This window comes from Gasterosteus aculeatus, chromosome 10 (assembly GCF_964276395.1).
Source record: "Gasterosteus aculeatus chromosome 10, fGasAcu3.hap1.1, whole genome shotgun sequence".
In the NCBI taxonomy this organism is placed as follows: Eukaryota; Metazoa; Chordata; class Actinopteri; order Perciformes; family Gasterosteidae; genus Gasterosteus; species Gasterosteus aculeatus.
This window is the reverse complement of record NC_135697.1, coordinates 9,032,618-9,045,267: the sequence shown is the minus strand read 5'-3', so window position 1 is coordinate 9,045,267 and position 12,650 is coordinate 9,032,618. Positions and strand designations below refer to the sequence as shown.

At 49.6% G+C, this 12,650-nt stretch overlaps 2 protein-coding genes across 4 annotated transcripts; one reads left to right on the top strand and one right to left on the bottom strand.

The window, feature by feature from the left end:
* The first annotated feature begins 14 nt into the window (after positions 1-14).
* On the top strand, positions 15-4,585 carry aqp10b (aquaporin 10b). 3 transcript variants are annotated; one of them, XM_078081529.1, is made up of 7 exons: positions 15-157; positions 371-808; positions 1,937-2,063; positions 2,473-2,610; positions 3,129-3,247; positions 3,351-3,568; positions 3,787-4,585. In XM_078081529.1, the coding sequence occupies exons 2-7, from the start codon at positions 722-724 to the stop codon at positions 3,977-3,979; spliced, it is 882 nt and encodes a 293-aa protein (XP_077937655.1). In that variant the 5' UTR covers positions 15-157; positions 371-721; the 3' UTR covers positions 3,980-4,585. The 3 variants fall into 3 exon arrangements, with proteins under 3 accessions (XP_077937655.1, XP_077937656.1, XP_077937654.1); XM_078081530.1 differs by lacking the exon at positions 15-157 and having other exon boundaries at positions 573-763; positions 3,090-3,247; positions 3,787-4,353; XM_078081528.1 differs by lacking the exon at positions 15-157 and having other exon boundaries at positions 574-808; positions 3,090-3,247; positions 3,787-4,353.
* Positions 4,184-12,545, bottom strand: znf687b (zinc finger protein 687b). The gene is made up of 10 exons (XM_040189149.2): positions 12,475-12,545; positions 9,417-11,741; positions 8,580-8,842; positions 8,306-8,490; positions 7,671-7,847; positions 7,400-7,562; positions 6,815-7,165; positions 6,613-6,713; positions 6,208-6,295; positions 4,184-6,061 (listed from the first exon to the last, which is right to left on the bottom strand). The coding sequence occupies exons 2-10, from the start codon at positions 11,725-11,727 to the stop codon at positions 5,459-5,461; spliced, it is 4,242 nt and encodes a 1,413-aa protein (XP_040045083.2). The 5' UTR covers positions 11,728-11,741; positions 12,475-12,545; the 3' UTR covers positions 4,184-5,458.
* Between the last annotated feature and the right edge of the window lie 105 nt (positions 12,546-12,650).

Here is a 12,650-nt window from a genome sequence, read left to right as displayed (position 1 = left end):
TTCCTTTGATAAAGGGCACAACACTCCACTTCAGAGGGAACTATTCTATTGAACTGCTTCATAGAACATTCAGAAGACTGGAAGTGTGGTGCTCGCTCTGGTGTCCTCGCTGGTAGCACTTCTGTTGACACCAGAAGCTTTGAAATCTCTATGCAGGGTGAGTACCGTGTGCAGCATAATCATTGAGTAATTTACTTCGTTTCCCCTTCGTTAACAGGGAAGTGATTATTCTGATTAGAAATTACAGTGATGACTTTACAAGCACATGGTGCAAGCGAAGGCCGTTATCTTTATTATTCCCCTGGTAATTCATACAGAGCCTTGTTACGCATCAATACAAGTTCATTGGAAGCAGGTGTCTTGTTTTTAGATGAAATGTAACAACAATCAACCGAGAGGGAACAATCCGGTGCGATTCCTGTCAGGTGAGCACCCGGCCGACCTTTGCCGAGTGAGCCGGGGTCGCTCCGGTTCGCAGGCGTCCAGCTCTGTGCGCTGGAGGACTTTTCGACCATGTCAGACAAGAAGATGTCCAACGAAGTGAGCGACACTCCGCCCCCCCCCCCCCCCCCCCCCCTCTCTCCCGCTCACACGTACACCATCGCCTTTGCCATAAAGTGTGTGACGTGGCCAATGCGGCTCCACCATTTGAAAGGGCAAACTCTGCTCAAGTCCGACGTTGCGGTTCCACGCGGGTCAGATTCTCCTGGAAACCTGTGGGATGGAGAGGCTGCTGAGGAAATGTCGGATCAGAAGCCAACTGGTGAGGGAGTGCATGGCCGAATGCCTCGGCGTCTACGTCCTGATTGTGAGTACCGTTCTATGGATCTAGACTTCAGGCGGTTGCAGGAGACACGTTGGTACATGTGTGACGCATCGCTTGTGCATCTTTTGCATGAGCTGTGATAACAATTAATTTCTTCTCAGAATTCTCACCTGATCAACGACATCAAGTATTTAATATTGTTGTTCAAAGCAGTGTCTTGCTTACTCGCTTGTTTTGAAGCAGATCGTGAATCCACACAATGTATAACTGAGGACTTTGGCCTGAGGGAGAGAGAGACAAGGGGGGAGCCGGTGGGGATGGGGGAGGACGGGGGAGGATAAAGCGCGTGGGTGGTAGGATCAGGGATTTGGAATGAAGCTGTGCTGTTTGTCTCAAGGGGCAATAAGTGTTTTACAAATCATAAAGCAGGTTCTTTAGCACTGAAGTTTATAAAATATCTGAACGGAGATCACACGCAGATAAGATAAGGAGCGTCTGGGCCAGACCTCCTGGACTGGAGCCAGTTTTAAGTCTCAGTATCTAAATCACAGCTTTATCACCACTGACATACTTGAGCTTCCAAATGCACTGTGGAGCCCTTTAATGTTCTCTCCAAGAAAACCCCAATGAACAATCCATTCTTTGCATTTCTCTTTTTGAGGGTATTAAACTAAAAAAGTAAACAGTTATTAGAATACAAGCCTCCACCAAATGGTGATGTCACTTAAGGGAGGAATTACACATTAATACCAAAACAGTGGAATGAGTCAAATAAAATGCTAAATGAATGAAGTAATATTATTTTAGCATTTAAATGATGATGCACAATTACAGCTATCATCTTTACAACAATGAATAGTTATGTTTTTGTTTCCTAATAAATATTGAGTTTAATTTACAGTAACTTAACTTTATCACAGTGACAATTCGTGACTAAGCACATTTTTAAGAAATTATTTTACATGAGATATTTGTCTTGCTAACTTCCCGTTGAAGACACAGTGATGTGTAGATGTTTCCTTTGCAATAACATGGCTTGGTTAAGTGGCAGAGATCAATCAAGTTAAGTTAAATACGTTTTTCACACAGATTGCATGTAGTTGTTTTCTTTTCTTCTGCTCAGGTTGAATTCTATTCTTCTCATCTCTCTTTTGTCCCGTGTAATTTCAGCTGTTTGGATGTGGCTCCGTTGCCCAGGTGACCACAACTGAAGATAAGAAGGGACAGTACCTGTCAATCAATCTGGGTTTCGCCATGGGAGTAACTTTTGGGGTCTTTGTGTCTCGTGGAGTCTCGGGTAAGATTATCTCTCACTTTGTAAACCAGCAAGTCCTCCGGTTGAGCCGGAGGAGACAAGTTTTTCATTTGAAGCAGCTGAGAGTCTCAGCTTGGGAGGGAGGTTTGTTCCGAACACGTGGCGCAGAGGAACTGAAGCTGCTTCTCCATGTTTGGGTCTGAAAGGAGAAAGAAAAGAGACCCGTCCCAGATGACTGGATGGGGGAAGGAGGGGGGGAGGGGGGGAAGGAGGGGGGGGGGTGTGCTTTATTAACCAGCAGGAGGATGTTGAAGTTAATGGACCGGAATTGATTATTCATTCTGCAGATCAAAGCATCTTGGCTGATAAGTGTGCTTGCTCAGCTGTTTTTTAAGCCATTCTCATTTCCAGTAGACAGTTTTTTCACAAGGAAATGTTTTCAAACCATAAGGTGCCCATCTGAACCCTGCAGTCACACTGAGCCTGTGTGTTTTGGGGAGACATCCCTGGATGAAGCTTCCTTTCTACGCGTTCTTCCAAGCACTCGGAGCCTTTCTGGCTGCAGCCACCGTCGGCCTTCAGTACTACGGTGAGTTTTAACAGTGACTACTGCAATCACACTCAAGACGAGACGAACATACAATACTCAAATGAAGTCTGAATAGGTAGAGAGTGAAAGTTTAATTTAAAAGAGTGAAAGTTTTAAGTTAAAAGAAAATAAATCGGTGGATTTTTGGTGGAAAAAAAACACCAAATCCTCAATATGGTCAATGCAATACTGCATTTAGACCAGACGTATTCAATGCTGCAGGGAAAAGTGGTCACAATTATTGTTTGATTATCAAAACAATTAGTTATTAGTTATTTTAGTCTTTAGCAAACATTACCTGGGAGGGACTATTTCCATCTGTGGAGTAAAAAACATTCTGGCATTCGTGTTGCTTAATGTTGTGTTTTAAACAATAGAGGACTATGCAGATGACGCTTACAACCACTTGTTTGTTATTTTTGTGCTTTTCATGATTCTTGTTGACGCCAACAATATAGAATATATTAAAGCATTCTAAGGGCGCCCGTGTTTCTGTATGTATGACGAGGTGCTTGCAGACGCCATCAGGGTTTACGGCGGAGGCGAGCTGACGGTTACGGGCCCCACTGCCACAGCGGGCATATTCGCCACCTACCCAGCTGACTACCTCAGTGTGTGGGGAGGAGTCGTGGACCAGGTGAGACGTCGTCCCTTTGCGATCGTCACCCTAAATTGGGACGTTTAAATCTTGTCCAGGCAAAAGATCAGTTCGATACGTTACCAACTCCATATGCCTGCAGGTGATTGGCACGGCGGCACTGCTGCTGTGTGTCCTGGCTCTTGGAGACCAGAAGAACAGCCCCGTCCCTGATGGTCTTCAGCCCGTACTGGTGGGAGCGGCCGTGCTGGTCATTGGCATCTCGATGGGCTCCAACAGCGGCTACGCCCTCAACCCCGCCAGGGATTTTGGACCTCGACTGTTCACGTACATCGCTGGCTGGGGAGTGGAGGTTTTCGAGTTAGTAGTTTGACTTCTGTTTTGAGACATTCACATATTTTGAGGTAAAATGTCGAGGGTCCCCTGTAGGTACGTCCATTCCACCTTCCCCTCTTTTAAATTTGTAGCATTTTAGCCCGGTTTCCCTCAATCTGGGATGACGTGTTGGGTTTTAAAATGCAGATAAAAATTGTCTGTCAGGATCACTGGAAAGCCTGACTGCTTTCAACCCGTTGCAGGGCTGGAGGTGGCTGGTGGTGGGTGCCCATAGTGGCTCCCTGCGGCGGGGCGCTGCTGGGAACTCTGATCTACGAGCTGATGATTGAAGTCCACCATCCCCTCCGTCTAGCCGAAGAACAGATGCCACGTCAGGAGCCCACTGAGGGCAAGATGGGACTGGAGCTGGAGGAAGACTGTGAAAAATCCACTTAGTGGTAAAAGGAAGATGTGTCAAAGACGACGAACTGTTGAATTAACAGTAAATGGTACTTAAGGGCTTCTACCTATTGAAGCTGTCTGCATACGTGTTTACTGATTAACAAGCAGTTCTCACAATGTGATGTTTAGGTGGAAGGGAGGCAGAACCTGCGAACACAACCCTCCACTCTGCAGATGAACCGGATGCATGAGTCAATCTTCTCTTTTACACATTTATTTTGAAAACAGCACAAAAGTGTATGGCATTTAAGCAAGCAGACCACAACCATGGAAAGAAAATGACATGAAATTTCCACTATTGAACTCTATAAATATGATACAATGACATATAAAAGATACAAACAAATAAATCCACTCTTAGGCCTCCATCATGTGACCATGAAGAATGTTTTGGAAACGTACAAAAGAAACGTGAGTACAGCAAGCACTGAATCTGTAGATAAAAAAAAATAATAACCGTCTCAAAGAGATAAATGTTTGTAAGACAACATTAAGACAACACAACCTCCCGTATCTCCCTCTGCTTTGTAATTACAACGTATAGCTACCTCTGGGAGGGACTTCTTTTAAATCGTTTGGAGAAAAAAAAAAAAAAAGGAACAGTACAAGTACAAATACTATACGTATTCACATTATCATAGCAAGTTACTAAAACCAGAAGGCTTTCTTTTAGTGTAATATGTATTTACATGGCAAAACATACACATACTACTGGCAGGAAGCCTGGCCTCTCTTCTTCTAGCTTAACGATTAACAACACACACTGTTCACACTACACCGGTTACGGATCTCCAGTAACCTCGTCTCCAAATGCCATCAGAGACCCATCTCACGTCTCATGGATGCAACCGACTCACACAAATACCAACAGCAGTCATGTGTTTCGTAATAAATAAATATTCTAGCAACATAAAAATCAGTGTTAGATTGTCCCAAACCTCCCCTTCATGCGTCAGAGGTCTTGAGATCAGTTTTAAAAGTTGTCGGAGCTGTTAAAACCCATCTCACGCCGGAGGAAATGACCACGGACTTGAGCGAATGAGTGTGAATACCACAAACGATGGGTCAGGTACAAAAATATCGGCACTACAGTGCGAGATGTACGTATTTAAGTGCGTTCCGGGGAAAAATCAAACCGGTGTCTACAGTCAGTGCAGAGTGATCGAGATGGGAGGACGAGACGTATCGAACCTGGTACGGCTGATATATAAATGCTTTACTCAGTGGGGTGGGGGTGGGGGTGGGGGGGCTGTTCGAGAGTCACAGTTCAGTTAAGTGACCAGCAAGCTTGATCAAACATGCAGTTACAATCGCACGGAACAGGTGCTGTAGATTAGCGAAAAGGACGTTTATGGTGGCTAAAAAAGAAAAAAAACTGCGCAGGAAGTTTCATCTCAGGATCGACATTCATATTCTCCCGCCCCACCTCCTCGCTGGAGGTCAGTGTCCGTCTCGGATGACCCCGCCCCCTCCCTACTGGGGCTTGTCCGTCTTGTGTGCGGTGAGGAAGGCCATGCCGTGGGTCCTGAAGTGGGTGTTGAGGTCCGAGGCCTTGTCAAAACGCCGGCCGCACACCTTGCAGATCAGATTCCCGTCCCCGTCCTCGCCCAGCGCCTGAGGGGAGCCGTTGGGTGACCCGCCGGGGGAGCCACCGCCGCGCGTTGGGCCGCGGTCCGCCTCGCCGTGGGTGTCCCGCACGCGGTGGGTGATGAACCGGTGCCTGCTGAGGGAGCCGGCTGACGCGAAGCAGACGCCGCACTGCAGGCACTGGAAGGAGGCGGTGTCGGCCCGGTGCTGGGGGATGTGCCGCTGGAACTCGGCCCCGTCCTCGGTGGAGAAGCCGCAGGGGACGCAACGGAAAATGTTGTCTTCCTCCTCCGGCTCGTTGGGTGCGGTCGCAGCCGACCCCCTGGTTCTCTTTGCGGGGCCCGGGGCGCCTTCCTCGCCCTCTTCGGTGGCATTCTCTTCCTCGTCTCCCGCCTTGGCCCCGGGAGGGCCGCCCTCGCCGTCCTGTTCTGAGGAGCTGCCTGGTCCTTCTCCCCCTGTGGCCGCTCGCTTCCTGGTCATGGGTCTTTCCTGATTAAGCGAAAAGGTAGAGGGAGACTAAACGTACATAGTACAGCTTGACTGCATAAGTAAATGACGCAACGTGTGTGTTGTAGTGTGGAATTGGGACACAGCTTTAGCTTATCAGACATGACAAACTAACTATTTAGTCTCACCTGTCCGTCGGTGGTTCTGTGATGGAGCCGAATATGCTTGTCCAGTAAGAACCGACTTCCAAAGGTGCGTTTTCCTTCAGTGCAATATCTGAAACACAGTCACGCAGGTTAAATCTTCTTAAGGAAATCAATAGGGCTGATTGGTTTTTAATTAACAAGGTAAAATAAACCTCTCCGTACTCAATGATGTGACATTGGAAGTTAAGAGTTTATTCAGAAACAATCTATCGTTACTTGTCAGCCAACATATATATCAGACTGATATAACTGCAGTGTATATATATATATATTATATATATAACATGGTATAGCAAGCAGGGATTTTTCTCTTTTCTAGCAAAACCTTCAACATGAGGAAACAGTGTTAGTTTGTGTCAAATCTTTGAAAGCTTTAAAGTAACTCACTGGCAATGGAAGACTCTTTTGTTGCCCTCGTGAATGACGCGCTCGTGACGTCTCAGGCTGGAAGACGTGCTGAACGTGCCTCCACAAATACGGCAAGGAAACTGACGACAAGCACAAGGGGATAGAGATAAGATGCTGGTGCACCACCTTTAATCACTGGGCTCAACCCAACGGGGTCTGTGGGTGATGTAGCGTGCCCCACCTTGCCGTGCTCCGTCCTCACGTGACTCAGATAGTCTTCGTTGTCGGTGAAGGTGGACTGACACTGTGGACAGGTCCACTCCGTCTGCGCGGGGGGTTGACTGCTGCCGCCCGTGGCCGAGTGACCCCCCGGAGCCCCGTAGTCCCCGTCGGCATCGTCCTCGTCTTCGTCCTCCTCCTCGTCCTCCTCCTCCCGTTCCCGCCCCCAGTCCTCCCCGTCGGAGTTGTCAGGTTTCCCAGAGGGTTTGGATTTGGGGCCGGAGGGGCCCGACGTGTTGGTTGGCGCCGAGGCGGGGTTGGAGGCATCGGGCGGAGCCTCCGTCTGTTTGGCTGACGGTCCTCTGTGAGCCGTCTGAGAGGTGGGGACAGTTAAGGGGGGGACACAAATGGAGAGTCAAACGAGAAAGAAAAAAAACAGTACTGTTGATGTCATAGAGTTTAAGGCAAATCCGAGAACAAGCTGCACGCCTTGGTTGACGCCACATTCACTGTGGAATGCGCAGAAGGATAATTCACAATTTGCAATGACAATATACAAAACTTAAATTTGTACTGATTCACTACTACTGTGAAAATATGAACACACCTTAATATGCTCCATCATTGATCCTTTCTGGGCGTAGAGCTTGGTGCAGTCAGGACACTTGAACACGTGCACTTTTTGCTTTGCTAAATGAGTGTCAAAGTGCATGTACAGCAAGGGCTTTTGGGTAAAAACCGTATCACACATCACACACTTGTAGATCATTCTGCAAAAGGACCAAAACAAATACAGGTATTTTAGGGGATTCATTTCCAATTGCGTGAGCATCATTTTCAGACATCCTCTAAAGATGATTTTCTCATCGGATACGTACTTGGCCTGCCCTCCAGTGAGTGTCGGGTGCTGGGTGCTGATGTGGCTCTGGGCGCTGGGGGAAGACTTGAAGGCCATGGGGCAGCTGGGGCACTTGTGGAAGACCTCGCAGTGAGCCGTCTGAATGTGCGACTTGATGGAGTTCAACCCCCCAAACACGACCTGGCAGCTTGAGCACCTGTACAAGAGTATTGTTGTATTATGGCTGCAGTGCAGCACCAACCTGTTTAATCTGTATCAGATGTGCACGCCCTGAAACGTCCACATCAGAAAACATCTCAAATTACACCAGGCGCTGCAGAAAGATCATTGGCAAACTGCAAAGTAAGTCAATTCAAAGGAAAACCTCCCTTCTGTTGCACAAAAAAAAAGCCTGCTGTCATAAACTTTTGGAGCTTCAGCAGTAAAACCAATTACTGACCCTACATCGGACCATATTTTCTCAGCTCTAGAACAGCGGTTGAATCATTTGGAGATCTGTGATTGATTGTTTTCTAAATTTTGAAAATATATGAACACTAACCAGCATTCAAGCTCGCCCCAAAGATTTAACATTTTCCTCAAATTGCCACGGATAAGCCATTATTCAGCGTTTGTTACAGTCTTACTGATGGTTTTGGGGAAATGTCTCCACACCTGTATCCAATGCGCCGCGCAAAGTGCAGACATGCCTCCTCCAGGTGGGTCTGGAAGCTGGCCTGCTTTGCAGTCCCCCCACACTCGGGACACACATGGGGCGCCCTGTGCTTGTGGACTCTCTGGTGGGCCGACACGGCGCACGAGTTGGGCAGCATCATGGGAGGTGAGCATTGTGTGCATGTCTGAAACGGAAGAAAATTAAATATCAAATAATTGATCACCAGCATTTCCCAGCAGCATCAATTCAGCAGCATCAATCAAACAGTCTCACGGAGTTCGGAGCAGCTCTGATCTGCTGGAAGTGGGTGACCAGCTCGGCCTTGCTGGAGAATTGCGATTGGCACTCTGGACATTTAAAGCCGTTGTACTGCAGCCCCTCGGCCTTCTTGCACGGGAGGGGCATAAGTGCTTGGGGGCCTTGGGGTGCGCGGCGGACCGGGCGAGGCTGAGCCGTGGCTGGAGATGAGGCCTCCTTCATTGGGGAGGAGGCGGCAGAGACGGCGGTGCCCCCAGACGTGGTGGAAGGAGATGAGACTGGGGGGAGAGGAGGCAGAGGAGGTGAGCAGGCCTGGTCGGTTGAAATTGGAGCAGACGGATGCGGTAAATGGAGATGGGATTTAACGTTATAATACTTATTATTATAATTATAAGTTATTGCTGTGGTTCTTTCATGACTACACAAATAGAATCAAAAAACTCTAAAATGTTAAAAATGAATGAGAGAAAATTTGATCGCTTGCTTCCCACTTTTTAAACAAAAATGCCAAATCCTCTGGTTTCTGTTTTTTTTTTTTAACACTTGCATATTATATTAAGCCTGTATCTTTTCAGGTCTAATCTATGATAGTAAATTGAATTCATTTTAGCTTTTCGACCAACAAACAGTTTGGGCAATTAATTTAAAATAAAATAAAATCAAAATTAAGAATATAACACTTTCCATTCAATCTTATGAGTTTTTCACTTTTAGATGGACAAAACAAGCCATTTTCAGAATGTTAAATTAAACTTAAATTCATGTTATTTTCAAACAGAAATCATTCGATCAATCGTATACTTAAAACAAAACGGCAGTCAAAATAACGGTACGCTGCGATCTCTCTCTTACCACCAATGGGTGTTATATCCTGCTGTCCGATCATCTGCTCTACCGTGACGGGCCTCATGACCAGGTGCGAGCACTGCATGACCAGCCCGCGCTCCTTGTGCTCCCTGGCGTGCAGCAGCAGGCTGCACTTATTGAAGAAAGCCAGCCTCTTCGCACAGTGGTTGCAGGTGACCTCGATGCGGAGCGATCGCCTGTCATAGTGTCGAGCCAGGCTGCGCTCCAGGGCGAAGGCGTCGCCGCACTCCAGGCAGCGGTACCCGGTGGCCGGGAGAGGGAGACCCCACTCGGGTGGCGGAGGTGCGGAGAGGTCAGGCTTGTAGCTCGGTAAAAGGTTCTTGCTGTTCAGGATCTTGTTAAAAGCCTCCACCAGGCTCGACTGACTGCGGGAGATCACGGCCCCCGTGCTGTTGACGATGGAGGCGGGTTTGTTTGGCTGCAGGGTGCCGCCGATGATGGCGCTGCCACCGCCGTTGGCTGTCTTGGCCGCGGACGTACGCACGCTGATGCCGCCGGCCGCAACGGAGAACTTGGGAGACGAAGTCACGGCGGGGGTCGCGGGCAGGGCGGCCGATTTAGTGATGCTGACAGCAGTGGCGGAGACCTTGGCCTTGTCGGATGCAGCCATTTTGTTTTGGACCTTGGTGGCGGCAGCTAGCATCACGCTGCTGGCTGCCAGTGTAGACACTGGAAGAGCATTGAGAGCACTTACTTTCTGGGAGGTTGTTGTGACGTGAGCTTGGGAAGCTTCGAGCTTTTGGGCCTTGTTGCCCACCTTGCGTTCCCCGGTTTTGGGGTCCAGACCTTTACCTGCAGCACCGCCTTTAGGAGCTACCCGGGTGACAGTTCTGGTGATTCCGCCCGTGGAGGTTTTAATCGTTTTTATCCTGACTTTCAGCGGCCGGGCCGGAGCTCCGGAGGCCGCGGGTGCTGCGACGCCTGCTTCTCCTCCGTCAGTGGACAGAGATTTAGGCTTGCCATCATCTACCTCCATCTTCTCCTCACTTGTTCTCCCATTTTCTCCCTTGTCCGCTTTGCCATCGGGGACCTTTTCTATCCCATTACCCACCTCCATCTCTTCCTCTTCCTCTTTGGGCTCCCGCAGTTCAGTATGAGGAGGAGTGGAGGCCAACGCAGGGCTGGAGCACCTCTTTGCTACGGCTTGCGCGGTTGATTTTGGCATCTCTGGTTCAGGACTCTCTGGCGAGTCTCTTTCTTCTATGACATGTTCTGGATGTCTGTCCTCCAGCTGGGGACTGTCTTTTGAGCCGGACTGGGGGGTTGATGAAGTCAGAGATGGCACCGAAGGAGTGTCCCCGGGTTTAGGATGGGACGCGGCCGAAGACGTGGGCTGCCTGGAGTCAGACTTGTAGCGGCGGCTCAGCTGAGGGCACGTCGGCGAGTCCGGGCTCTCTTGGATCACCAGTGGACTCCCCAAGTCAGGGTCAGAATCCTCCTCATCCTCCATCTGTTGGTGCTGAAATACGGTGGGGCCACCTTTGGGGGCGCCGTTAAAAGGCTGTGATGGGTGCAGCGTGTGTGACGTCAGGGCAGAGGGCGGAGTGGGAAACAGAGGCTTGGAAGAGGAAAAGAAAGGCAAGGCCAGTCCGACGCCCCCCCCCGCAGCGAGAGGCGACGACCCGGCTGATAGAGAGGAAGATGAAGGTAATGATGCTTTCACACCGTCTGCCCTCTCTTGACCTGTATCCTGCTGCTGCTGGTGTTGCTGCTGCAGCAGCTGCATCTTCCGGGCCCGGCCCACCGGATCTCCAGACCCCTGCGCCACAAGCGGCTTAAGTCTGTTGAAAATGTTCCCGCCCTGCTTGTGAGACTTTGCTGCGCCAGCAGCCGGTGCTTCTGAAGACACTTTAGTGGCGTTCATTGACCACGGCGCACCGTTGGACTGGGTCTGGCTCAGGGCGAGCGGCGTGGACACACCAGACGCCCCGAAACCGTTGTGGTTAAGAGCCTCAGATTCAGCCATTCCAGGGGCACACGCCCCCAGTCTCGGGCCCACATCTACCCCTGCAATCACATCTATGGGGTCCTGGTCTGCGTCTCCCTCGTCTCCATCCGCAGAATCAAGACAGACTTTATTCTTCACAATCACACTAACAATTGAGGTGTCCGCCTGGGGGTCCGAGGGACTCCCAACGCCCCCCACACCGTCCGGCTTTCCCAGGGATGCACCTGCAGCTCCATGGGGCCCCTCGGCCTCGTCTGGGGCAGACTGGATGGCCTCTTTGGCATCTATGTCAGGAATGTCAAATGCTGCCAGTAGGTCATCAAAATCTGGAGTCTTCATGTCCCCCATACCGGGATTAACTCCTGTGAAACCAAGAATGAACAGACTTAGCAGCAGGAGGCAACAGACGTCATTGACACAATTCTGCCTATGTTGTCCATCAACCCCTGCTCTTCCTAGCTAGCATAAGGATGCATGCTACAAAACCCTCACATGCGATATTAGAATCCGTGAAATGGTTATATTTTCGAGGTAAACTCCGCGCATACAACGTCTTGCATGCACTTTCGTTTGACGCGGATCAACACGCTACAGCAGGTTGGCTTGGTACCAGGGGGGGAGGTAGTGGAGCTATCGGGGTCCTGCACTAGCATTCGTGTTAGCCAGCTAGCGCGATAGCCGCGGCGTTACTGCAGCCAACCCCTCCTCCGGTAACCGCTCCAGCGCTCGGCTGCATTGAATGGGAGCCGCTGCCCGTGACGCCCGCAGCCCGTGACAGGCTTTGGAGTCGCGGCCCTTCGACGAACCGACCGGCCGGACGGCGCCTCGGAGCGGCTACTTCGGATATTTGGAGCAAACGACGTTTCTCCCCGGCTGAGGATGGCTAGCTGTGGCCGCTGAGCTCCAGACAAGAGGGGTCATTTAGCTAACTAGCTAGCGTTCGCCATTAAAAAAAAAAAATGCAGCTGGAGCGATTCGCTGAGGTATGGTGTGACAGCAGTAACAAGCCAGGGGTCGTAGGGTCGACGATGTCACAAAAGAGGATGTTTGGGATGGGGATTTTCGTTTAATATTTCATGTATTTTGATTGTTTACCTGGATATGCGATTCCCGACTATCCTAGCTCGTTTTCAGCTGAAAATGCAGCGCTTCCTGTCACGTGACCTGGGACAACCTATAGGGCTCAGACAGTGTTGGGAAGACGCACGGAGGATGCTGCAAACTACACGTATATTTATTTCTGCTCTTAAGTCACATTAAACACGTCTACA

Bases quoted from the DNA above. Each gene is read 5' to 3' on its own strand.
- aqp10b (XM_078081528.1), top strand. From the start codon at position 722: ATGGAGAGGCTGCTGAGGAAATGTCGGATCAGAAGCCAACTGGTGAGG. The intron at 2,611-3,089 runs GTGAGTTTTAAC...AAGCATTCTAAG, and splicing joins CGTCGGCCTTCAGTACTACG to GGCGCCCGTGTTTCTGTATG. The intron at 3,569-3,786 runs GTTAGTAGTTTG...AACCCGTTGCAG, and splicing joins TGGGGAGTGGAGGTTTTCGA to GGCTGGAGGTGGCTGGTGGT.
- znf687b (XM_040189149.2), bottom strand. From the start codon at position 11,727: ATGGGGGACATGAAGACTCCAGATTTTGATGACCTACTGGCAGCATTT. The intron at 8,843-9,416 runs GTAAGAGAGAGA...CTCTCCCCCCAG, and splicing joins GGATATAACACCCATTGGTG to TCTCATCTCCTTCCACCACG. The intron at 6,062-6,207 runs GTGAGACTAAAT...TCGCTTAATCAG, and splicing joins ACAGAACCACCGACGGACAG to GAAAGACCCATGACCAGGAA.